Here is a 25913-nt window from a genome sequence, read left to right as displayed (position 1 = left end):
ATCAGTACAACACATTCCAGCTTGATCTGTATATCTGTAAACATTGACATCATAATCAGTACAACACATTCCAGCTTGATCTGTATATCTGTAAACATTGAGATCATAATCAGTACAACACATTCCAGCTTGATCTGTATATCTGTAAACATTGAGATCATAATCAGTACAACACATTCCAGCTTGATCTGTATATCTGTAAACATTGAGATCATAATCAGTACAACACAGTCAGGCTTGATCTGTATATCTGTAAACATTGAGATCATAATCAGTACAACACAGTCAGGCTTGATCTGTATATCTGTAAACATTGAGATCATAATCAGTACAACACATTCCAGCTTGATCTGTATATCTGTAAACATTGAGATCATAATCAGTACAACACAGTCAGGCTTGATCTGTATATCTGTAAACATTGAGATCATAATCAGTACCACACATTCCAGCTTGATCTGTATATCTGTAAACATTGAGATCATATTCAGTACCACACATTCCAGCTTGATCTGTATATCTGTAAACAATGATATCATAATCAGTACAACACATTCCAGCTTGATCTGTATATCTGTAAACATTGAGATCATAATCACTACAACACATTCCAGCTTGATCTGTATATCTGTAAACATTGAGATCATAATCAGTACAACACATTCCAGCTTGATCTGTATATCTGTAAACATTGAGATCATAATCAGTACCACACATTCCAGCTTGATCTGTATATCTGTAAACATTGACATCATAATCAGTACAACACATTCCAGCTTGATCTGTATATCTGTAAACTATTGAGATATTAATCAGTACAACACATTCCAGCTTGATCTGTATATCTGTAAATATTGAGATCATAATCAGTACCACACATTCCAGCTTGATCTGTAGATCTGTAAACAGTGAGATTATAATCAGTACCACACATTCCAGCTTGATCTGTATATCTGTAAACATTGAGATCATAATCAGTATAATATATTCAGGCTTGATCTGTATATCTGTAAACATTGAGATCATAATCAGTACAACACATTCCAGCTTGATCTGTATATCTGTAAACATTGAGATCATAATCAGTACAACACATTCCAGCTTGATCTGTATATCTGTAAACATTGAGATCATATTCAGTACAACACATTCCAGCTTGATCAGTATATCTGTAAACATTGAGATCATAATCAGTACAACACAGTCAGGCTTGATCTGTTTATCTGTAAACATTGAGATTATAATCAGTACAACACATTCCAGCTTGATCTGTATATCTGTAAACATTGAGATCCTAATCAGTACAACACATTCCAGCTTGATCTGTATATCTGTAAACATTGAGATCATAATCAGTACAACACATTCCAGCTTGATCTGTATATCTGTAAACATTGAGATCATTATCAGTACAACACATTCCAGCTTGATCTGTATATCTGTAAACATTGAGATCATAATCAGTACAACACAGTCAGGCTTGATCTGTATATCTGTAAACATTGAGATCATAATCAGTACAACACATTCCAGCTTGATCTGTATATCTGTAAACATTGAGATCATAATCAGTACCACACATTCCAGCTTGATCTGTATATCTGTAAACATTGAGATCATAATCAGTACAATACAGTCAGGCTTGATCTGTATATCTGTAAACATTGAGATCATAATCAGTACAACACATTCCAGCTTGATCTGTATATCTGTAAACATTAAGATCATTATCAGAACCACACATTCCAGCTTGATCTGTATATCTGTAAACATTGAGATCATAATCAGTACCACACATTCCAGCTTGATCTGTATATCTGTAAACATTGAGATTATAATCAGTACCACACATTCCAGCTTGATCTGTATATCTGTAAACATTGAGATCATAATCAGTACAATACAGTCATGCTTGATCTGTATATCTGTAAACATTGAGATCATAATCAGTACAACACAGTCAGGCTTGATCTGTATATCTGTAAACATTGAGATCATAATCAGTACCACACAGTCAGGCTTGATCTGTATATCTGTAAACATTGAGATCATAATCAGTACAACACAGTCAGGCTTGATCTGTATATCTGTAAATATTGAGATCATAATCAGTACAATACAGTCAGGCTTGATCTGTATATCTGTAAACATTCAGATCATAATCAGAACAACACAGTGAGGCTTGATCTTGTTCTGTTTCTTTAGTCGTACTGATGTGGTGGCAGTTACCCCATGGTTGGCACCCATTGTCTGGGAAGGAACCTTTGACCCTGACCTCGTCGACATAATCTACAAGTCCATGAACCTCACCATAGCAACCACAGTGTTTGCCGTTGGAAAGTGAGTAGCCTACAACTTTTCCCAAATATTCAAAAGGGAAATTAAACTATCAATATTTTTACAACACTGAAACTACACCGAGTGTACAAACATTATGAACACGTGCTTTCTCCATAACAGACTGACCAGGTGAATCCAGGTGAAAGCTATGATCCCTTATTGATGTCACTTGTTAATTCCACTTCAATCAGTGTAGAGGAAGGGGAGGAGACAGGTTAAAGAAGGATTGTTAAGCCTCGACACAATCGAGACATGGATTGTGTATGTGTGCCATTCCGATGGTGAATGGGCAAGACAACAAAAAAACACTCAGTGTATGAGCACATAACTAGCTAATGTCATATGGCAGGTAATACAATATCATGATGTCATGATTCATGGCTTGGCTAAGATTTGAATAACTGTACTACTTTGTTTATTTCCTGGTAGACTGTAATTTCTGTTCAGAAATGGTTGAGTATGTCCTATACAGTCCTATGAGAATGACCATACAGTTACAGAGGGTTTCTGGCATCAGAATCGCAGGAGCCTGAGACTGCCATTGTGCACTTGAGCAAGGCACCTTAAACCCTTATGTTATGTACAGGTAACTGACAAAATAGTGGAAAACACTAGTAAATGAGGGATACAAAGTATATTGAATGTAGGTGCTTCCACACAGGTGTGGTTTCTGAGTTAATTAAGCAATGAACATCCCATTATGCTAACGGTCATGTATAAAAAGGCTGGGCTGACCATTATTTCAGTCATTCTTTTTGCTACCATGGCTCTGCCCCCAGATCAACAATGCCCCCATTTACAGGGCACAAGTGGTCACCTAATGGTTTGATGAGCATGAAAACGATGTAAACCATATGCCAGTCACCAGATCTCAATCCAAATGAGCCTGAGATAGTGTTTCCACCACTATCAACAAAACACCAAATTATCCCTCCGATAGAGTTTCAGACACTTGTAGAATCTTTGCCAAGGTGCATTAGAGCTGTTCTGGTGGCTGGTGGTGGACCAAGGTGGCTGGTGGTGGCCCAATGTGGCTGGTGGTGGCCCAAGGTGGCTCGTGGTGGCCCAAGGTGGCTGGTGGTGGCCCAAGGTGGCTGGTGGTGGCCCAAGGTTGCTGGTGGTGGCCCAGGGTGGCTGGTGGTGGCCCAAGGTGGCTGGTGGTGGCCCAAGGTGGCTGGTGGTGGCCCAAGGTTGCTGGTGGTGGCCCAAGGTGGCTGGTGGTGGCCCAATGTGGCTGGTGGTGGCCCAAGGTGGCTGGTGGTGGCCCAAGGTGGCTGGTGGTGGCGGCCCAAGGTGGCTGGTGGTGGCCCAAGGTGGCTGGTGGTGGCCCAACTCTCTATTAAGTACCCTTTATGTTGATGTTTCCTATATTTTGGCAGTTACCTGTGTGTCTTTAAATTCTGACAGATACGTCCGCTTTCTCCAAGATTTCCTGGAGACAGCAGAGAAGCACTTCATGGTCGACTTCAACGTGTGCTACTATGTTTTCACTGATCGTCCCGATGATGTTCCATCAGTGAACATGTCTCAGGGGAGACATTTGAGTGTGATCCAGGTCCCAGGTTCAAACCGCTGGCAGGAGATATCAGCCCGGAGGATGGAGATCATTCAGACAGCCATCGAACGTCAGATCAGCAGGGAGGCCGACTACATCTTCTGTCTGGACGTGGATAGCAAGTTCCACGCTCGCTGGGGGGCCGAGTCTCTGGGCAGGCTGGTTGCTGTGATTCACCCATGGTTTTACCAGGCGACCCGTGACCTCTTCACATATGAACGGCGCCCAGCCTCGACAGCCTACATCCCCATGGATGAGGGAGACTACTACTACGCCGGGGCTGTGTTCGGAGGGTCCGTGGAGGATGTGTACACACTAACAAAGGTATGTCGGAACCATCTTGAAGAGGACGCAAGGAATTCCATCGAGGCTGCCTGGCAGGAGGAGAGTCACCTCAACAGGTACCTGCTTTACAACAAGCCCAGCAAGCTGTTGTCTCCAGAGTACCAGTGGGATGACAAGAAGACCAAAACCAAAGAGGTCAAAGTCATTCGCTTCTCTACTGTCATTAAAAACTATGCTGAAATTCATCCCAATGTATAGGACTAGGAAGTTGATATTCGACCGGCAGAAGAAAAACTGAATTGATTATGGTTAATGTTAGGTTAATTTCAGGTATTGCTTCACTGAGGTTTGTGTTAAGGTTAGGGAAAGGCATAAAAGGTTACATTGGACATACAGATGTCTGGTGCCATTCATTTTCTCTTGGTGAAATATATACACTGACATAAAACTACTATTTTAAATGTTCTGTATATCAGTCACTGTTGTAGTTTGGGGATAATAGCGTTCTTCACTTATAGGAAATAATATATTTTTAATAACCTCATTCATCCTGTATTCTGTAGCCTATCTACTGTGTATGTTGATTACTGGGAAAAATCTCAATAAATATTATGTTTAAAAAAAAATACGATTGTTTATTTTTCTTGAAATAAATATTTAACCGCTTTCAGAATGTTTGTGTTATTTCACTACTTGTTATATTTTCTATAGCCTAACTAAAAACAACATCTCCCATGTGACAACGATATTGTGACGTGCTGATCCTAGTAAGATGTCATTTTCTATAGTAGAGTAGGACGTGACAGGAGGTGTTTTTGGTTGTTCTATGTTTTCTATTTCTATGTTTAAGTTCAAATCAAATCAAATTTATTTATATAGCCCTTCGTATATCAGCTGAAATCTCAAAGTGCTGTACAGAAACCCAGCCTAAAACCCCAAACAGCAAGCAATGCATGTGAAAGAGGCACGGTGGCTAGGAAAAACTCCCTAGGAAAAACTCCCTAGAAAGGTCAAAAACCTAGGAAGAAACCTAGAGAGGAACCAGGCTATGAGGGGTGGCCAGTCCTCTTCTGGCTGTGCCGGGTGGATATTATAACAGAACATGGTCAAGATGTTAAAATGTTCATAAATGACCAGCATGGTCAAATAATAATAATCATTGTAGTTGTCGAGGGTGCAACAAGCACGTCCGGTGAACAGGTCAGGGTTCCGTAGCCGCAGGCAGAACAGTTGAAACTGGAGCAGCAGCATGGCCAGGTGGACTGGGGACAGCAAGGAGTCATCATGCCAGGTAGTCCCGAGGCATGGTCCTAGGGCTCAGGTCCTCCGAGAGAAAGACAGAGAGAAAGAGAGAATTAGAGAGAGCATATTTAAATTCACACAGGACACCGGATAAGACCAGAGAATACTCCAGATGAAACAGACTGACCCTAGCCCCCCGGCACATAAACTACTGCAGCATAAATACTGGAGGCTGAGACAGGAGGGATCAGAAGACACTGTGGTCCCATCCGATGATACCCCCGGACAGGGCCAAACAGGCAGGATATAACCCCACACCCCCACACCACTAGAGGGATGTCTACATCCACCAACTTACCGTCCTAAGACAAGGCCGAGTATAGCCCACAAAAATCTCCGCCATGGCACAACCCAAAGGGGGGGCGTTCTAGTTTTCTATTTGTATGTTGGGATTGTTTGGGGTTGATCTCTAATTGGAGGCAGCTGATCCTCATTGCCTCCTATTAGAGATCATATTTAAGTAGGGGTTTTTCTCTTCCTGTTTTGTGGGTTATTATCTTTTGAGTAGTGTGTTTTCCTCTGCGTCACGGTTTGTTGTTTTTGTGTTTTCAATTATTTATGTGTATTGTATTCAGTTTCACGTTTAATAAATATGTGGAACTACGAACACGCTGCATTTTGGTCCACTCCTTCGAACAGCCGTGACAGATATGCGGTGTATGAGTAACAAACCAGTGGTTTAGTGGAGAGATGGAGAAATAGGGAATGTTGCATGGATTCCATCTATAGATGTGTAGATCAGACAAGACACAGTGGTGGACTGAATTTCCATTAATTAAGAAAAACATTGTCAGAAGGTCAAAGTGGAGCTGGCATTCCTGTCTAGAAACATCCCCTGACCACTAGACACATACTGTAAACTGTATGGAAACAAACATGAAAACAAAGAAAAATACCCTTTTAAAAAGGTAATATGGAGGATTCCCTTCCTTGTGTAAAAACATCCTGCCAATGTCATGGGCAAAATGGAAAATCCTTCAATTCAAGTCATACCATCTAATCAATGTTATGTGAGGGATAATCAACGAGGGGCTATGGGTTCAATGGAAAATAATGAACGACGTGGAAGGTGTGTTCAGTGACCCGCTAGAGGATTAGATTTGACAATGTAAAAACACAATACAACCACAGATGTATACAATCCATTTAAAATGATTGAAGATGACAAGTTAAAATTGAAAATACATGAAAACAAAATATATACACAAAATTATAATATGAAAACAAATAGTTATACTACACTGAACAAAACATATCAACTCAACATGCAACAATTTAAAAGATTTTACTGAGTTACAGTTCTTATAAGGAAACCAGTCAATGTAAATAATTTCATTGGGCCCTTATCTATGGATTCAACATGACTGGAAATACAGATATGCATCGGTTGGTCAAAGATAACTTTAAAAAAGGTATGGGTGTGGATCAGAAAGCTAGTCAGTATCTGGTGTAACCATCATTTGCCTCACACATCTCCTTCGCCTAGAGTTGATCAGGCTGTTGATTGTGGCATGTGGAATTCTGTTGATGCAGAGCGTCCCAAAACATGCTCACTGATTGACATATCTGGTGAGTGTGCATGCCATGGAATAATTGAGACATGTACAGCTTGTCACGCCCTGACCAGAGATAGACGGTTTATTTCTCTATTTTGTTAGGTCAGTGTGTGGGATGGGCATTCTATGTTTTGTATTTCTTTGTTTTTGGCCGAGTATGGTTCCTAATCAGAGGCAGCTGTCTATCGTTGTCTCTGATTAGGAATCATACTTAGGCAGACTTTTCCCACCTGTGTTTATGGGTAGTTGTTTTCTGTTTAGTTTTCTGTACCTGACAGAACAGTGAGCTTTCGTTTTCCCTTTGTTATTTAGGTTTGAGTGTTTGTTTCATTCAAATAAAAAATCATGAACACGTGCCACGCTGCATCTTGGTCCCCTGTCTACGACAGTCTTTACAGAACTACCCAACACTACTGGATCAAGCAGCGTGCCCGGGAGGAGATGGATTCCTGGTATCTGGAGGAGTTGCGAGAGAGGATAGACTGGACTTGGGGGCAAGCATTGGAGAGATACAGAAGCCTGCCAGGGAATCCCGAGAGGTAGCGCCAAAAAGTTTTTTTTGGGGGGGGGGCACACGGGTAGATTGGCGGAGTCAGGGTTGATACCTGAGCCAATTCCCCGTGCTTATCGTGGTGAGCATGTTCCTGCTCCTCGCACTCTCCCTCCAGTGCGCCTCCACAGCCCAGTATGTCTTGTGCCTGCTCCTCACACTCTCCCTCCAATGCGCCTCCACGGACCAGTATACCCTGTGCCAGCTCTGCACACCCGGTATCCAGTGCATCTCCCCAGTCCGGTGAAACCTGTTCCAGCTCCACGAAAGAAGCCTCCAGTGATGATCTATGGTCCGAAGCCTCCAGTGAATCCATGGCACGAAGCCTCCAGTGATGATCCATGGCCCGGAGCCTGTAGTGATGATCCATGGAACGAAGCCTCCAGTGATAGTCCATGGCCCGGAGCCTGTAGGGATAATCCATGGCAAGAAACCTGTAGGGATGATCCATGGCAAGAAACCTGTAGGGATGATCCATGGCCCGGAGCCTGTAGGGATAATCCATGGCAAGAAACCTGTAGGGATGATCCATGGCAAGAGACCTGTAGGGATGATCCATGGCCCGGAGCCTGTAGAGATGATCCACGGTACAAAGCCTCATGTGATAATCCATGGCCCGGAGCCTCCAGTGATGATCCATGGCACAAAGCCTCCAGTGATGATCCATGGCGCGGAACCTGTAGTGATGATCCAGGGCACGGAGCCTGCAGTGACGGTCCCCAGTCCGGAACCTACAGCGACGCTCCCCAGTCCGGAGCCTTCAACGACGCTCCCCAGTCCGGAGCCTTCAGCGACGCTCCCCAGTCCGGAGCCTGTAGGGATGATCCATGGCATGAAGCCTCCAGTGATAATCCATGGCCCGGAGCCTGTAGAGATGATCCATGGCACAAAGCCTCCAGTGACGATCCATGGCACGAAGCCTTCAACGACGCTCCCCAGTCCGGAGCCTGCAGCGGCGCTCTCTAGTCCGGAGCCTTCAGCGACGCTCTCCAGTCCGGAGCCTTCAGCGACGCTCCCCAGTCCGGAGCCTCCAGCGACGCTCCCCAGTCCGGAGCCTCCAGCGACGCTCCCCAGTCCGGAGCCTCCAGCGACGCTCCCCAGTCCGGAACCTCCTGAGACGGCCTGCAGCCCGGAACCTCCTGAGACGGCCTGCAGCCCGGAACCTCCTGAGACGGTTTGCAGCCCAGAGTCTTCAGCGGCGGTCTGCAGCCCAGAGTCTTCAGCGGCGGTCTGCAGCACAGAGACTTCAGCGGCAGCCTGCAGTCCAGAGTCTTCAGCGGCGTTCGGCAGTTCAGAGCCTCCGGCGATAATCCACGGTCTGGTTCCTCCGGCGACACAGAAACGGGGGGATCAGCGTGCGGAGTGGGGGCTACGCCCCGAACCAGAGCCGCCGCCAAGAATAGATGCCCACCCGGACCCTCCCCTATAGGTTCAGGTTTGCGGCCAGGAGTCCGCACTTTTTTGGGGGGGGGGTACTGTCATGCCCTGACCTGAGAGAGACAGTTTATTTCTCTATTTTGTTAGGTCAGGGTGTGGGGTGGGCATTCTATGTTTTGTATTTCTTTGTTTTGGGCCGAGTATGGTTCCTAATCAGAGGCAGCTGTCTATCGTTGTCTCTGATTAGGAATCATACTTAGGTAGACTTTTCCCACCTGTGTTTATGGGTAGTTGTTTTCTGTTTAGTTTTCTTTACCTTACAGAACTGTGCACTTTTGTTTTCCCTTTGTTATTTTGGTTTGAGTGTTTGTTTGATTCAAATAAAACATCATGTACACGTGCCACGCTGCATCTTGGTCCCCTCTCTACGACAGTCGTTACAACGCCGAACTGCAGTCAGATCAAGATACCGGCGAGGTCAACGAGCACGCAGATGAGCTCCCCTGAGACGGTTTCTGACAGTTTGAGCACAAATTCTTTGGTTGTGCAAGCCCACAGTTTGATCAGCTGTCCGGGTGGCTGGTCTCAGATGATCCAGCAGGTGATTTTGATCTGTTTTGGTACACAACTCCATTCCTCTGCACCAGTGTTAAGGAAATAGCTTTTTCCAGCCAGGCTCCTATAGCGCAGCGGTCCGATATTGGCAACACTGGCTCTGGTGTGATGGCTATGAGAGTCTGTAATGAAATTAAAATGACCAGACAGGTAACTGAATGTCATGTACTACTTTAAAAACCATTAACAGTTTGATCTGCACCAACCAGAGATCAAATGGAAGCCAGTTAAGTTCCCTGAAAGGATTATGATCAGATTGTTCTGGGTTGTTGCTGATTTACTGTTTAGCCTGTTTTCCATTGTCTCTCTAAGCAGTGTGTTCCAGTTTGTGGAATTTAAACATGGTTGCCATGGTATTCAAACAATGGTGTATTCCAACTTATTTGGTTCCAGACAGTAATGAAGTGGAGGGTAAATGCACTTAAAAACCATTTATCCATCTTTCATAATTTTATCTATGTGTTTCCCCACCTCTTGTAGAAAAATGAAGTTAAAGTAGAGGGAGCTTTACTTTAGTCATTGCATATGGCGATCAACCTTTCCCAACTACTTTAACTGGTTCCAGAGTAGCCTAAGAACACATGTTGTTTTGGTTTCTAATTTGGTTGGTTTCTCAGTATCTTGGCAGAGAACACACTGTAGGCCTAACATGGCATTTATGATTGATGCTCTAGACCAGAACTCACTCTAGGACAGGTATTCTGTCTGATTCGCCTTTTCTTGGATACTAGCAAATAAAAAGTCTAATTCAATATGATTATTAATGATAATTCTAAGGACTGTTGTCAGAAAAGGCAACATACAAACTCAACGCACATAGTCACTAACTGCTATCTCTGTGAATGTGAATGCCTTTATGTAAGTAGTGTCTCAGAGGGTTGGCTACTGTGGCAGTGAAAATGCTAAACTTAGATCTTTTTAAGAGGACTTCTATTTTGAAAACTCATCATGAATGATGTTGACTAAATGTGTTATGAAGATTGTTATGAATGATACTGCAGCTAGCCAATTAGGTAACGTGACTGAACAAAATGTAAACAAACGGTCAGCAACCTCGACGCGCGAGTAGTTTTAAAACAGCCATTGGCGTGGTTTATGAATGTAAACTGCGGTCCTGGCAGTCCACTTTTCTAAGATAAATATGTTGCTCCTGCAATATGGGGAAGATGTTTTGACCAGGATGGGCGAGAAGCAAGCACTTTTAACTGTAGCAAATGGCGTAACCATTTCCACTGTCAGTCTGAGCAGTGAGTGCCAGTTCTTGTTATTCAAACATGGTTTCCGTTCTCCTCACCCATAAACCCCATCTATGTTTTTGTAAATATGTACAGTACAAGTCAAAAGTTTGGACACACCTTCTCATTCAAGGCTTTTTCTTAATTTTACTGTTTTCTACATTGTAGAAGAATAGTGAAGGCATCAAAACTATGAAATAACTCATATGGCATCGTGTAGTAAAAAAAGTGTTAAACAAATCAAAATATATTTGTGATTTTGGATTCTTCAAAGTAGCCACCCTTTGTCTTGATGACAACTTTACACACTCTTGAGATTCTCTCAACCAGCTTCACCTGGAATGCTTTTCCAACAGTCTTGGGTTCCCACATATGCTGAGCTCTTGTTGGCTGCTTTTCCTTCACTCTGCGGTCCAACTCATCCCAAACCATCTCAATTGGGTTGAGGGTGGGTGATTGTGGAGGCCAGGTCATCTGATGCAGCACTCCATTACTCTCATTCTTGGTCAAATAGTCCTTACACAGCCTGGATGTGTGCTGGGTCATTGTCCTGTTGAAAACAAATCATAGTCCCACTAAGATCAAACCAGATGGTATGGTGTATTGCTGCAGAATGCTGTGGTAGCCATGCTGGTCAAGTGTATCTTAAATTGTAAATAAATCACTGACAGTGTCACAGCAAAGCACCACCACAGCACTTTCTCCATTCCATGCTTCACTGTGGGAACCACACATGCAGATATCCTTCATTAACCTACTCTGCGTCACACAAAGACACAGCAGTTGGAACCAAAAATCTGAAATTTGGACTCATCAGAACAAAGGACAGGTTTCCACCGGTCTAATGGTTGCTTTGTAGCAATTCAATCATGAATGCCTGATTCATGCAGTCTCCTCTGAACACTTGATGTTGAGATGTGTCTGTTACTTGAAATCTGTGAAGCATTTATTTGGGCTGCAATATCTGAGGATGGTAACTCTAATGAACTTACCTTCTGAAGCAGAGGTAACACTGGGTCTTCCTTTCCTGTGGCGTCCTCATGAGAGCCAGTTTCATCATAGTGTTTGATGGTTTTTGCGACTGCATTTGAAGAAACTTTCAAAGTTCTTGAAATGTTCCGTATTGACTGACATTCATGTCTTAAAGTAATGATGGACTGTTGTTTCTCTTTGAGCTGTTGTTGCCATAATATGGACTTGGTCTTTTACCAAGAAGGGCTATCTTCTGTATACCAATCCTACCTGTGACGATATGAGGTTGGACCCAGGAGCAGAGAAGAGACCAGACGAGGAATCAGTGGTTAAGGATAAACTAAAATACTTTACTGAGAAACGGTAACAGAAGGATCACAGTAACACTGGGAAAACAACAAACTATGGGGCTAGAAACTCACTCAGGAGACAAACACACACGGCAATCAAATCAAGCTACATGAACGGGAAACAGAAAACACACCTCTCTTAAAACCTGTTGGGGCTAGGGGGAAGTATTTGCACGGCCGGATAAAAAACGTACCCGATTTAAACTGGTTACTACTTTTGCCCAGAAACGAGAATATGCATATAATTAGTAGCTTTGGATAGAAAACACTCTAAAATATCTAAAACTGTTTGAATGGTGTCTGTGAGTATAACAGAACTCATATGGCAGGCCAAAACCTGAGAAGATTCCATACAGGAAGTGCCCTGTCTGACAATTTGTTCTCCTTCTGTTGCATCTCTATCGAAAATACAGCATATCTGCTGTAACGTGACATTTTCTAAGGCTTCCATTGGCTCTCAGAAGGCGCCAGAAAGTGTAATGGGGTGTCTCCTGTCTCTGGGCGAAGAACAGCAGGAGTATTTGTGAGTGGTCAGGCTGAGAACAGTGACACTGGAGATGCGCGTTCATGAGAATTCTCTTTTTTTTTCTTTCAGCCTTTGAATGAATACAACGTCGCCCGGTTGGAATATTATCGCTATTTTAAGAGAAAAGTAGCATAAAAATAGATTTTAAACAGCATTTGACATGCTTCGAAGTACGGTAATGGAATATTTTGAAATTTTATGTCACGAAATGCACTCGCGCGTCACCCTTCGGATAGTGACTTGAACGAACGAACAAAACGGAGCTATTTGGATATAACTATGGATTATTTGGAACCAAAACAACATTTGTTGTTGAAGTAGAACTCCTGGGAGTGCATTCTGACGAAGAACAGCAAAGGTAATAACATTTTTCTTATAGTAAATCTGAGTTTGGTGAGGGCCAAACTTGGTGGGTGTCAAATTAGCTAGCCGTGATGGCAGGCTATGTACTCAGAATATTGCAAAATTTTAAATTAAGTTATGTTAAATGCATAATGTGCGATTCTAGCGCAATGACTGGAAGTCTACAGGTACATTAGCAATGCTACCGTACCTGGAGACTTCCAGTCATTGTGCTAATGCTATATAGCATTTGCTCGTGAAACAACCACTACCTTCCTTCATAATGCGCACAGAGACGTTAAAATGGTATTCATGATCCCTTTAACACTATTAAAGGTTATTAAATGTTAAGTTATGTTATGTAACATAATATCATTGTTTCCTCTGTAGATCGGTTGTTAGGATGTCTCTGCTGCTTTGTTGGGCAGTGATGGCTCTGCACCTCGCAACAGGTAAATATAAAAGTTGAAACTTGAAATGAAACAGTGTGTGTGTAAATAGTTTAATTCAATGATAAAGAACACCTTCTGTGTTCTGTAATTTAAAAAACCATGTAACCTATATTTAACTAGGAAGGTCAGGTAACTCTTTATCCACAATATAGCAGGTGGTGTAAAGCCATAACACATACATTTTTCCAGCATCAGACTTTGATTGATAACGTCAAAGGCCACACACAAGTCTAACAAAACAGCTCCCACAATCTTTTTATCATGATTTTCACTCAGCCAATCATCAACCATTTTTGTAAGCGCCGTGCATGTTGAATGTCCTTCTCTATAAGCGTGCTGAAAGTCTGTTGTCAATTTGTTAACTGTAAAATTGCATGGTATCTGGTCAAACACAACTTTAAATTCTAGAAAGTAATTGAGGTGCTACTTGATCTAGCTTAGTTTGCACTTTTGGGATTATTCCATTAATTGCTTCAATGTACCAGGTAAACTAAGTCAACCACAGCTCTTGAACAGTACATACTGTCGGTGTGTGTTGTTGTTATTCCAGGGGTGGATGCTGCCTCGGGGGTGGTGAACACTACAGAGGAGGAGGTGGAAGGGGTGGACTCCCAGTCACCATGCCCAGCCGGGTGGCATCAGAATGAGCATCGCTGCTTCTCCTTCTACCCCGTCTGGGCCACCTGAGCCACTGCAGAGGTAACACTTGTAACAGGGAGAGACAATTACTAATTACTACTACTATTTCACAACCATTGATACTTCAAGACTAGCAAGCACACATTTACTTCAGGAAATGTCAATTTCTAGCCTGCATTGATCTTTGCTCCCTGAGGTACTGCCTGGGCTTTAGCTCAGCGAGCTAACACAGTGTTCTCTGGCTGTCCCTCTAGTCGTACTGCTCCCAGCACAGAGGGAACCTGGTGTCGGTTCACAGCCCTGGTCAACAGATGTTTGTCCAGGATCTGGTCAGGAGACACACATACCAGCCGGTCTGGATAGGAGGCTACGATGCAGCTCAGGTAAACTGGGTCAATAATTCATCAGTCAGTCAGTCTGACAATCAATCTGTCAAATGTCTACAGGTTACACAGGCAAAAGCTCAATGTACTTTCTGTTTAAAAACAAAAAGCCGTGGAATCAACCAATCAATGTTTTTCTGTGATAAGGAGGGGATGTGGCTGTGGAGTGACGGCTCTGCTGTTGACGATGTTTACTGGGAGGAGGATGAGCCCAGTAACTCTGGACAGGGGGAGAACTGTATGGAGCTACACACTGGAGGTACACACACACACACACACACACACACACACACACACACACACTCTGAGCACATTGAAATAACTGAAGTGTGATTTGATGTTGCCTTGACAACAGGTGGGCAGGGCTGGAATGACGTGTCCTGTGGAGAGCTGAGGTTCTATGTGTGTTCTATGGAGACAAGGTAGCAGGATAACACTGTCTTGTATCTGGACATGTTCTTACAGAGACCATATTAACACTAAATTACATTCATGTATTTTTTTTCTTCATTTTCTTTTAGATCTGGTTTAGCAGCATTACCAAGTCAGAAAAAAGCACACGAGAGAGGTAGGAATGTTTTGTCCCATTGCCTAGGCTTGCCAGATCTAAGAGATCAAGAAGTTTCTGATGTCTGATAGTGGTTAGTTACAGGTGCAGCTCCTTGTTGAATGGCACTCTGACCTTAACAAGATGACAACTGTCTGATGATTAATGACACTTGTGAACGCATTGCCCTTTAAAACGTGTTGACCGATCTGGAATTGTTTTTAAACTATTAAGCTTTTTTTCCTCCTAGAAAATCTGTTCCTCTTTAATGGGATATCTTCAACATTATAAAGTTCCCTTTATTTAAATCTCCCATTTTAAATCTGACTTCCAACATTCTGTTCACTCTAAACAATGTGACTTTGACACGAATCAGCTATTTTGACCCCTTTCCCAGTAGCTTCGACAAAAACGTAGAGCATATTATTAGTCTACTCTGCTATTCAAATCTAAAATTACAACAGAAATAACTTATACCAGTCAAACTATACAGCTGTTTTGGTAACTGCATCAACTAGTTTAATGAAACTAACTTCCCACTGTTGAATTAACTGCTATAGAACTAGTTTAATGTAGCTAACTTCCCACTGTTGAATTAACTGCTTTATAACTAGTTTAATGTAGCTAACTTCCCACTGTTGAATTAACTGCTATATAACTAGTTTAATGTAGCTAACTTCCCACTGTTGAATTAACTGCTATATAACTAGTTTAATGTAGCTAACTTCCCACTGTTGAATTAACTGCTATATAACTAGTTTAATGTAGCTAACTTCCCACTGTTGAATTAACTGCTATATAACTAGTTTAATGTAGCTAACTTCCCACTGTTGAATTAACTGCTATATAACTAGTTTAATGTAGCTAACTTCCCACTGTTGAATCAACTGCTATATAACTAGCAATGTGAAACATGTATTTCTAGATGAAACACTGACTAAGTTGGGTGAATAAGTGACTGTATGATTGTATGTGTTGTAATAGTCAATTAAAAAATGTGCTTAGAGTTTTGAAACAACTGTCTTTTTGATGAACTGTTTTGAGTTTTGTACAAAGCGTTGCTAAAATTTACCACATACTTGTGAAAACTGCACCAAAGCAATACAAACAAAAATATATATCTTTCTCTCTCTCTCCCCCCTCCCCCGGCCCAGAGCTGGTTGAAGAGGTGAGTATTTATGACGTCCTGTGGGAGACCAGTGAGAGAGTAGCAGATGAGACCCTCTACTCAGCCTTCCTCAGAGGGATATATTCCAGACGTCTGCCTGCCCACTGCTATGCTGACTTCTGCCACCAGGAGATGCTATACCTGGACAGAGTCATCACCATGCTGCAGGTGAAAAGAAAATACATTAAAAAAAACAAATACAGTAACGTTTTACTTACTATGACTGTGATACGTGGTTGTCATCCCTAGCTATCTGAAGATAAGTTGCTCTGTGTGTGTAAATGTGTGTATGAGCCAGGTGCTGATCAGAACAGTCCAGGGTCCTCCAGACATCATGCAGTTTCTCCAGAGAACACATCAACGCTACCAGGAGTCTCTGAAGGAGGCCCAGAACCAAACTCCACAACACCTGGTAAGAAGCTGTTATAACAATCACCCTTAATATATAATTTAAGATAATATATCTTTATATACAATTTAACATAATATATCTTAATATACAATTTAAGATAATATATCTTAATATACAATATAATAGAATATATCTTAATATACAATTTAAGATTATATATCTTAATATACAATTTAAGATAATATATCTTAATATACAATTTAAGAGAATATATCTTAATATACAATTTAAGATAATATATCTTAATATACAATTTAAGAGAATATATCTTAATATACAATTTAAGATAATATTTCTTAATATATATTTTAAGATAATATATCTTAATATACAGTATATTACGCAGTAGCTAAAGCTTAATAATAGCCACAACATACCAAACCTTCACAATTGTTTATTAACTTTATTAGGGTAATATCTCAAGTAAATCAAGCCATTGTTTATAGGGAAAATACAAGCAGAAGAGTGAATGTAAACCAGGGAAAAAATGCACTTCCCTCCCCTGTGCCCAATAAAATACCATACAACCCTCCCCAAAGCAAAAAAACATGGACAACCCTGCCCTATTTTGGACCCCCCCTCCCAACCTGTAAATGTAGATTTGTCCCATAGACTATAGAAAAGTAGGTAGTCTTTGAATTTGTAGTCTCACTCAACCCTCCCACTTTTACCACTGCATTTCATATACAGTTTCTGTAGCCAAGTCTCCCTCTTTTCCTCAGAGAAAATGGCTTGATTCTACTGTTCAAAAGACATGACCCATAACACCGATGCTACGGTTTTTTATTTTTATCATGATTTGGCAGGCCGCATTTTACATTCATAAAGCCTATCGCGGGCCGTTCTAAAACTAGGCTACTTGTGGACCGGACCGTTAACCATTTGTTTAGGATACACCTTGATCAGTCATGTTACCTCATTAGCTAGCTATAGTTAACTACCTAGGGGTGCGTTCAGCAGGATCAAGAATAAACATGCCTCTCTGATTGATGAAAAAGGAATAACGGCGGTAATATTCATAGAATTTCTGTCTTAGGTCTCATTTTATGCCGTGTTGTCTCTCTTGTTGTGGTGTGTGAGTGTGTCTTAAGTTTACATACACTTAGGTTATGTCGATATAAAACTCGTTTTTCAACCTCTCCACATATTTCTTGTTAACAAACTATAGTTATCGCAAGACAGTTAGGACATCTACTTTGTGCATGATACAAGTCATTTTTCCAACAATTGTTTACAGACAGATTATTTCACTTATAATTCACTGTATCACAATTCCAGTGGGTCAGAAGTTTACATACACTAAGTTGACTGTGCCTTTAAACAGCTTGGAAAATTCCAGAAAAATGATGTCATGGCTTTAGAAGCATCTGATAGGCTAAATGACATCATTTTAGTCAATTGGAGGTGTACCTGTGGATGTATTTAAAGGCCTACCTTCAAACTCAGTGCCTCTTAGCTTGACGTCTTGGGAAAATGTAAAGAAATCAGTCAAGACCTCATAAAACAAATTGTAGACCTCCACAAGTCTGGTTCATCCTTGGGAGCAATTTCCAAACGCCTGAAGGTACGCATCCGTCATACTGCTAAGGAAGGAGATGTGTTCTGTCTCCTAGAGATTAACTTATTTTTGTGTGAGAAGTGCAAATCAATCGCAAAACAACAGCAAAGGACCTGGTGAAGATGCTGGCGAAAACGGGTAGAAAAGTATCTATATCCACAGTAAAACGAGTCCTATATCGACATAACATGAAAGGCCGCTCAGCAAGGAAGAAGCCACTGCTCCAAAACCGCCATAAAAAAAGGTGGCAGCATGATGTTGTGGGGGTGCTTTGCTGCAGGAGAGACTGGTGCGCTTCACAATATAGATGGCAAAATTATGTGGATATATTGAAGCAACATCTCAAAACATCAGTCAGGAAGTTAAACCTTGGTCGCAAATGGGTCTTCCAAATGGACAATGACCCAAGCATACTTGCAAAGTTGTGGTAAAATAGCTTAAGGTTAACAAAGTCAAGGTATTGGAGTGGTCATCACAAATCCCTGACCTCAATCCCATAGAAAATGTGTGGGCAGAATTGAAAAAGTGTGTGCGAGCGAGGAGGCCTACAAACCTGACTCAGTTACACCAGCTCTGTCAGGAGGAATGGGCCAAAATTCACCCAACTTATTGTGGGAAGGTTGTAGAAGGCTACACGAAACGTTTGACCCAAGTTAAACATTTTGAAGGCAATGCTACCAAATACTAATTGAGTGTATGTAAACTTCTGTCCCACTGGGAATGTGATGAAAGAAATAAAAGCTGAAATAAATCATTCTCTCTACTATTATTCTGACATTTCACATTCTTAAAATAAAGTCGTGATCCTAACTATCCTAAAACAGGGAATTTGTACCAGGATTAAATGTCAGGAATTGTGAAAAACTGAATTTAAATGTATTTGGCTAAGGTGTATTTAAACTTTTGACTTCAACTGTATGTACATGAAGGCAGGGTAAAGTGACAAGGCATCAGGATAGATGTCAAGCAAAGAGGCACTGAGTTTGTAGGCCTTGAAATACATCCACAAGTACACCTCCAATTGACTCAAATGATGTAAATTAGCCTATCAGTCCACAGTTATCTTCTGGGTGACTCTCAAAAAACTTGGCTTGACCACAAACCCAAGGGCTCTTTTAAATGTAACCAGTGCAACCATTGCAGAAATATTGCACAGAAAAAGTGTTTTGTTGACACAGCTTCCAAAATGGAGTATTACGCCAAGCATTTCATTAACTGCAAAACCACCCATGTCATCTATAGATTGGAATGTCCACAGTGCAAGGTGTTCTAAATTGGACGGACAAAGAGACGCCTTCAAAGACCGCTTAGCGGAACACAAGTACGCCATACGGGTAGGCAATAAAGACTACCCCATGGCAAGGCACTACAAGTCCTTACACCATGGCAACCCTGCCTCCCTACAAGCTATGGGTATTGATCATGTTCCGGCCTCTATTAGAAAAGGGGACCGTCTTAAACAGTTAAACCAAAGGGAAAGTTTTTGGATTTATAAACTACAGGCCACTAAGTACCCTGGTTTAAATGAAGATATGGATTTCTCACCCTTCCTGTAGTGTCGTGATAGGTCCATTTGCTGTCATCTAGTGGACTATATGCTCAATTGCCCCTCAATTGCCCTCAGCTATGTTTAGACTGTTGTTGTTCATGTTTGGCTGTGTTCTAGTGTACTATGGAATATATTGCTTTCTTATTCTTCACACTTCTCCCAGTCATATTTAAGGTTAGAACTACCTTTCTAAGTGTTCTGATACTTCTAGCTTGGAGTTGTATTTTTATGATAACATAGCTACGGTATTTCACTTTTTAACGTGCATAGTATTGCTTACTAGGTGTGTCCAATCAATTTTGTAACCACTCCCTCTTCAAATTCTGGCTAATTGGAAAAGCTGTTCAAAATAGGACATTGTATTATTTCTTTGTACTCCCTGACGAAGGCCATGCAGGCGAAACATGTCGGATTTTTAAAACTTTTTATATTGAACATGCCATACATATAAAGGTATTTTAATTAATTATATGAAGAGTGCCTTGGTCCTCCTTTCTTTTTGATGACCAATTCACTCCTTTTACCAAAGAGCACCTTCTGTCTACAAATATGTACTATTGTGTACCTTAGTAGCGCTTCCCTTCCTCCTCTTTCTACTAGCCTATCAGAAGCTTCCAAAGCCATGACATCATTTTCTGGAATTTTCCCAACTGTTTAAAGGCACAGTCAAGTTAGTGTACGTACACTTCTGACCCACTGGAATTGTGATACAGTGAGATATAAGTGAAATAAATCTGTTGTGTCATGCACAAAGTAGAGGTCCTAACCGACTTGCCAAAACTATAATTTGTTGACAAGAAATTTGTGGAGTGGTTGAAAAATGAGTTTTACTGACTCCAACCTAAGTGTATGTAAACTTCCGACTTCAACTGTACCTACTTCAAATACCTTAGTATTATCTATCGTGATGCATAGTCACTTTACCCTGCCTTCATGTACATACTCTATCAACCTCAAATGCCTTATACCTCTGCACATTGATCTGGTACTGGTACTTCCTGTATATAGCTCCACATTGACCTGAGACTGATACTTCCGTTATATAGATCCACATTGATCTGGTACTGGTACTTCCTGTATATAGCTCCACATTGATCTGGTACTGGTACTTCCTGTATATAGCTCCACAATGATCTGGTACTGGTACTCCCTGTATATAGCTCCACATTGATCTGGTACTGGTACTTCCTGTACATAGCTCCACATTGATCTGGTACTGGTACTTCCGTTATATAGATCCACATTGATCTGGTACTCCCTGAATATAGCTCCATATTGATCTGGTACTCCCTGTATATAGCTCCATATTGATCTGGTACTGGTACTTCCTGTATATAGCTCCACAATGATCTGGTACTGGTACTCCCTGTATATAGCTCCACATTGATCTGGTACTGGTACTTCCTGTACATAGCTCCACATTGATCTGGTACTGGTACTTCCGTTATATAGATCCACATTGATCTGGTACTGGTACTTCCTGTATATAGCTCCACATTGATCTGGTACTGGTACTTCCTGTATATAGCTCCATATTGATCTGGTACTGGTACTCGCTGTATATAGCTCCACTTTGATCTGGTACTGGTACTTCCTGTATATAGCTCCATATGATCTGGTACTGGTACTTCCTGTATATAGCTCCATATTGATCTGGTACTTCCTGTTTTTAGCTCCACATTTATTTTATTCCTCCTGTTACTTTTATTTGTGTTATGTTTTAACTCTGCATCTTTGGGAAGGGCTCGTAAGCATTTCACAGTAAAGTCTACACCAGTTGTATTCAGTGCATGTGACAAATAAATGTCATTCGATTTTCCTCCTCCTCCGTCTGCCTACAGAACCAGTCCTCCATCCAGCCCTCTGCAGCTGTGCTTCAGTACCTTCAGACCTTCCATAACCACATAGTAAACTCCCTGTCTCTCTTCCTCCTCCATCTCCTCCTCCTCCTCCTGCCTACAGAACCTGTCCTCCATCCAGCCCTCTGCAGCCGTGCGTCAGTACCTCCAGAGCTTCCATGACATTGTGAATGAGGAGCCCATCTACTGGCTGGTGTCTCTGCTGCCCAGAGCCCTGCTCAGACCTTACTTGGCAAAGAACCTGCCCCTGGGAGAGAGGACCAGACCAGGCCCCAGGCCCTGCCTCTACCCCTGGCTAAGCCTCTTCCGCTGCCCCTGCTACCAGTGGGGGGGAGAGGACATGAAGTCAGACCAGAGGAACCAGAAAGACAAGTCAGGGACATATTACAGGTATCTTGAAGTTTATAGCCTATGGAGGTTTATAGTGTCTCAACTCAACTCACAACACATTGTTGTGTTTAATCTTGTCAAGTGTCGTGATATTGTGGAGTGTCGCTTTTCTTACCTTGTCTCTCTCTCCAGGCCTCTACTGGAGAAGTACCAGGATGTGATAGATGTCTATAAGGCTGTCAACATCTTCAGAGTCCAGATGATCAACGAGAAGGCTCTCTTCACCTCCAGGTGCGGTTAGCCCAACTTAGGTCTACAGTTAGCCTGACTTAGGTTTTCAGTTAGCCTGACTTAGGTCTACAGCTAGCCTGACTTAGGTCTACAGTTAGCCTGACTTAGGTCTACAGTTAGCCTGACTTAGGTCTACAGTTAGCCTGACTTAGGTCTACAGTTAGCCTGGTCCTGCTATCTAAGTTTACAGTTAGCCAGGTCCTGCTATCTAAGTTTACAGTTAGCCAGGTCCTGCTATCAAATTCTACAGTTAGCTTGGTCCTGCTAAACAAGTCTTGCCAGGTCTCCCTCTCAAAACAGGCTCTCAACCCTACGGATCTCCATAGCCTGGGTGCCAGTCTAATTTGTGATATCATTCTACTCCTTGTCAACATAATTTGGCATATGACATGGAGTACAGGAAGTGGAATCCCAACCAGGGAATTTGGTTTGTTGAAGTTGTGGGAACGTACATTTTTGGTTTACCATTGGTTCTGGGCAGGAAGCAATAACTTTACTGAACGGTAAAACGGAATTCTGAAAACTTAGCCTGTTCTGGGAACGTTAAGTTTTAGGTTCCAGGGAGGTTTCTGAGAACGTCTTACTATGGTTCCAGGGAGGTTTCTGAGAACGTCTTAATATGGTTCCAGGGAGGTTTCTGAGAACGTCTTACTATGGTTCCAGTGAGGTTTCTGAGAACGTCTCACTATGGTTCCAGTGAGGTTTCTGAGAATGTCTTACTACGGTTCCAGGGAGGTTTCTGAGAGCGTCTTACTATGGTTCCAGTGAGGTTTCTGAGAACGTCTTACTATGGTTCCAGAGAGTTTTCTGAGAACGTCTTACTGTGGTTCCAGGGAGGTTTCTGAGAACGTCTTACTATGGTTCCAGTGAGGTTTCTGAGAACGTCTAACTATGGCTCCAGGGAGGTTCTGAGAACGTCTTACTATGATTCCAGGGAGGTTTCTGAGAACGTCTTACTATGGTTCCAGGGAGGTTCTGAGAACGTCTAACAATGGTTCCAGGGACGTTTCTGAGAACGTCTTACCATGGTTCCCCGAACATTTTCCTGTGAGGTTTAATTTTAATGCTCAGAGAAACGGAATTATAGGTTATTTGGAGTTTTTTTTTTAGTTCTTTAAAACGTTCACTGAATGTTTCAATAATACTTTTAACAAAAGTTTTAGCTTTTTTAAGCTTAACTTTTTTAAAGTCCAAGCACAAATAGGACAAGGGGCGCAACTTTGTGCGCTAGCTGGGATGTTAGCACAAAACAGGTTTGGATTTCAGGCTCTCAGTGAAACACTACAGTAGAACACGTGTATCACATTAACCAGGTGATCTCTGTATTAATGTTAAATATCTCTGTGATGTTCATCTCTGTATTACTAGCTGGCAGCGTAATATATCTGAGGTCATATATAATGTGTTCTCCGGATGGAGCGTCCTAATACTTTTAAATATCAAATCAATTCTATAAATCAATGAATATCTTATGTAATCTAATCCGTCTGTGTAATGTTATCCTAGTTGGTTTCCCACTGGTGACGAGGAGGAAGTGGAAGACCAACCCAACCTGTGGTCTGTGGAGTCTGGACCTGACGTTAGGGTGAGTGACATATTTATCTTGTATTGAAATCAGTCGAGGATTGTGCACATTTAAAAAAAAGAAAATGCACCTTTATTTAACCAGGTAGGCTAGTTGAGAACAAGTTCTCATTTACAACTGCGACCTGGCCAAGATAAAGCAATGCAGTTCGACACATACAACAACACAGAGTTACACATGGAATAAACAAACATACAGTCAATAATACAGTAGAAAAGTCTATATACAGTGTGTGCAAATGAGGTAAGATAAGGGAGGTAAGGCAATAAATAAGCCATAGGGGCGAAATAATTACAAAGTAGCAATTAAACACTGGAGGGATAGATGTGCAAAAGATGAATGTGCAAGTACAGATACTGGGGTGCAAAGGAGCAAGATAAATACATAAATACAGTATGGGGATGAGGTAGTTGGATGGGCTATTTACAGATGGGCTATATACAGGTGCAGTGATCTGTGATGATTGATAATGTGACTGTTTTTCTTTTCAACATTTACATGTATTTTCTAACACACTGCCCTCCCTCCCAAAACAGTTATTGTTTGCAAAACCCCCAATTTAGACCAGCCCACTGTGCTTAAAGATGGACCGGACCATCTGGCCCCAAACTTTCTTATGGCCAGTTCGTTTCTGGTTTATAGTGACTCTATTGGGACAGCTATGTCAGGAGAGTCTTACAGATAAAATGTGTTATCGTTCATTGGTCTTGTTTGTCCTGTTCCTTAAATCTGTTTGTTTCTGTCTCTCTTCTCTAGGTGAAGCTGTAGCAGTGCAGCTGTAGAATACAGGGAGCTGTGTGTGTATGGCTGTGTGTGTTGGCTTTCACACTGGGCAGGACTGTTCCTCTTGTCAGACATATTCCAATATCTCACTTTTATGTTTGAAACTTCCCCCCCAACAACTACTGTTTAAACTGTATTAATGCAAAAACAGAATGAATGTACACATCTAATAATTGTCAACAAAGGAGCTACAATAAAATAAAAAACTATTTAGGTAATAAAATCATAGAATGAAACAGCGTGAAATGTAAAACTGTATTTTCTTATGGGTGTTGCAATATGAATATTACACAGATAATCACATTGCTGTGCTCTTCCACAATCAGAAGAATTGCTCTGGCTAGCCAATAAACAGATGGTATTGCTTCCAAGAATTGACCAATCAGAAAAAGCTAAGATTGCCCCACTGTCAGTGGACCAGTTTTTGAATGCTCCATTGTATAAACTATTGTATTTTTCCTATGTTCATGTTTTATATTCATGTTGGATCCATCGATTTCAAACAATTAGACAATAGTTGTCCCTATCACGTCTTCCTCAAATTCTGTCTTTAATTTTTTCCTGGATTTACAATCAAAACAACTTGGCTAACATTATGGTTTCTATGTAAACCTGTTCTTAAATGAATAGATCAAACCCTTTCTCTTTGGGAAGTACCAAACGTAACTCCTGTTAACACTTTCACCCTTCTGGGTATAACGTGTGAAGTTCCAATCCTGACGAGTGGAATGAGAAAAATAGAGGGGTTTATATCAGAATTTATGGTCTGGATGACAATGACAGATTTACATGGCGAGCAGCGAGGATAGTTAGAAACCTGATGTTTTCTCCTGTCAGATTTACATGGTGAGGAGCGAGGATAGTTAGAAACCTGATGTTTTCTCCTGTCAGATTTACATGGTGAGGAACGAGGATAGTTAGAAACCTGATGTTTTCTCCTGTCAGATTTACATGGCGAGGATAGTTAGAAACCTGATGTTTTCTCCTGTCAGATTTACATGGCGAGGAGCGAGGATAGTTAGAAACCTGATGTTTTCTCCTGTCAGATTTACATGGTGAGGATAGTTAGAAACCTGATGTTTTGTCCAGTCAGATTTACATGGTGAGGAGCGAGGATAGGTAGAAACCTGATGTTTTCTCCTGCCAGATTTACATGGTAAGAAAAAAGAAGCATACAATTAATGATTTTAGAGTGAATACAGCAGCTGATGTCAGGATTCCATACTGGGTCGGCGTCTGTGAGTGTTTCATTGTTGGTAGAACATGAGTCCAGAATTCGCTCCAATTATTCATTCTTGGTAGTGCAACCGCAACCTCCAAACGTGTGTGTGCGCACCTCCGCTCACGGCCAC

General features: G+C 41.6%; 2 protein-coding genes across 2 annotated transcripts; both read left to right on the top strand.

The window, feature by feature from the left end:
- Nucleotides 1-1908: 1908 nt before the first annotated feature.
- LOC115183201 (globoside alpha-1,3-N-acetylgalactosaminyltransferase 1-like) lies at nucleotides 1909-4481 on the top strand. The gene is made up of 3 exons (XM_029744539.1): nucleotides 1909-1919; nucleotides 2206-2340; nucleotides 3748-4481. The coding sequence occupies exons 1-3, from the start codon at nucleotides 1909-1911 to the stop codon at nucleotides 4436-4438; spliced, it is 837 nt and encodes a 278-aa protein (XP_029600399.1). The 3' UTR covers nucleotides 4439-4481.
- A 9669-nt stretch (nucleotides 4482-14150) lies between these two features.
- LOC115183196 (uncharacterized) lies at nucleotides 14151-24809 on the top strand. Its single transcript, XM_029744533.1, has 11 exons — nucleotides 14151-14156; nucleotides 14351-14479; nucleotides 14627-14738; nucleotides 14835-14901; nucleotides 15001-15047; nucleotides 16181-16362; nucleotides 16493-16606; nucleotides 21676-21962; nucleotides 22095-22193; nucleotides 23700-23778; nucleotides 24535-24809. Exons 2-11 carry the CDS (start codon nucleotides 14408-14410, stop codon nucleotides 24544-24546), a joined length of 1071 nt encoding a protein of 356 aa, XP_029600393.1. The 5' UTR covers nucleotides 14151-14156; nucleotides 14351-14407; the 3' UTR covers nucleotides 24547-24809.
- The last annotated feature ends 1104 nt before the right edge of the window (nucleotides 24810-25913 follow it).

This window comes from Salmo trutta, unplaced genomic scaffold (assembly GCF_901001165.1).
Source record: "Salmo trutta unplaced genomic scaffold, fSalTru1.1, whole genome shotgun sequence".
Taxonomy (NCBI): domain Eukaryota; kingdom Metazoa; phylum Chordata; class Actinopteri; order Salmoniformes; family Salmonidae; genus Salmo; species Salmo trutta.
This window is presented reverse-complemented; position numbering and strand designations above follow the sequence as displayed.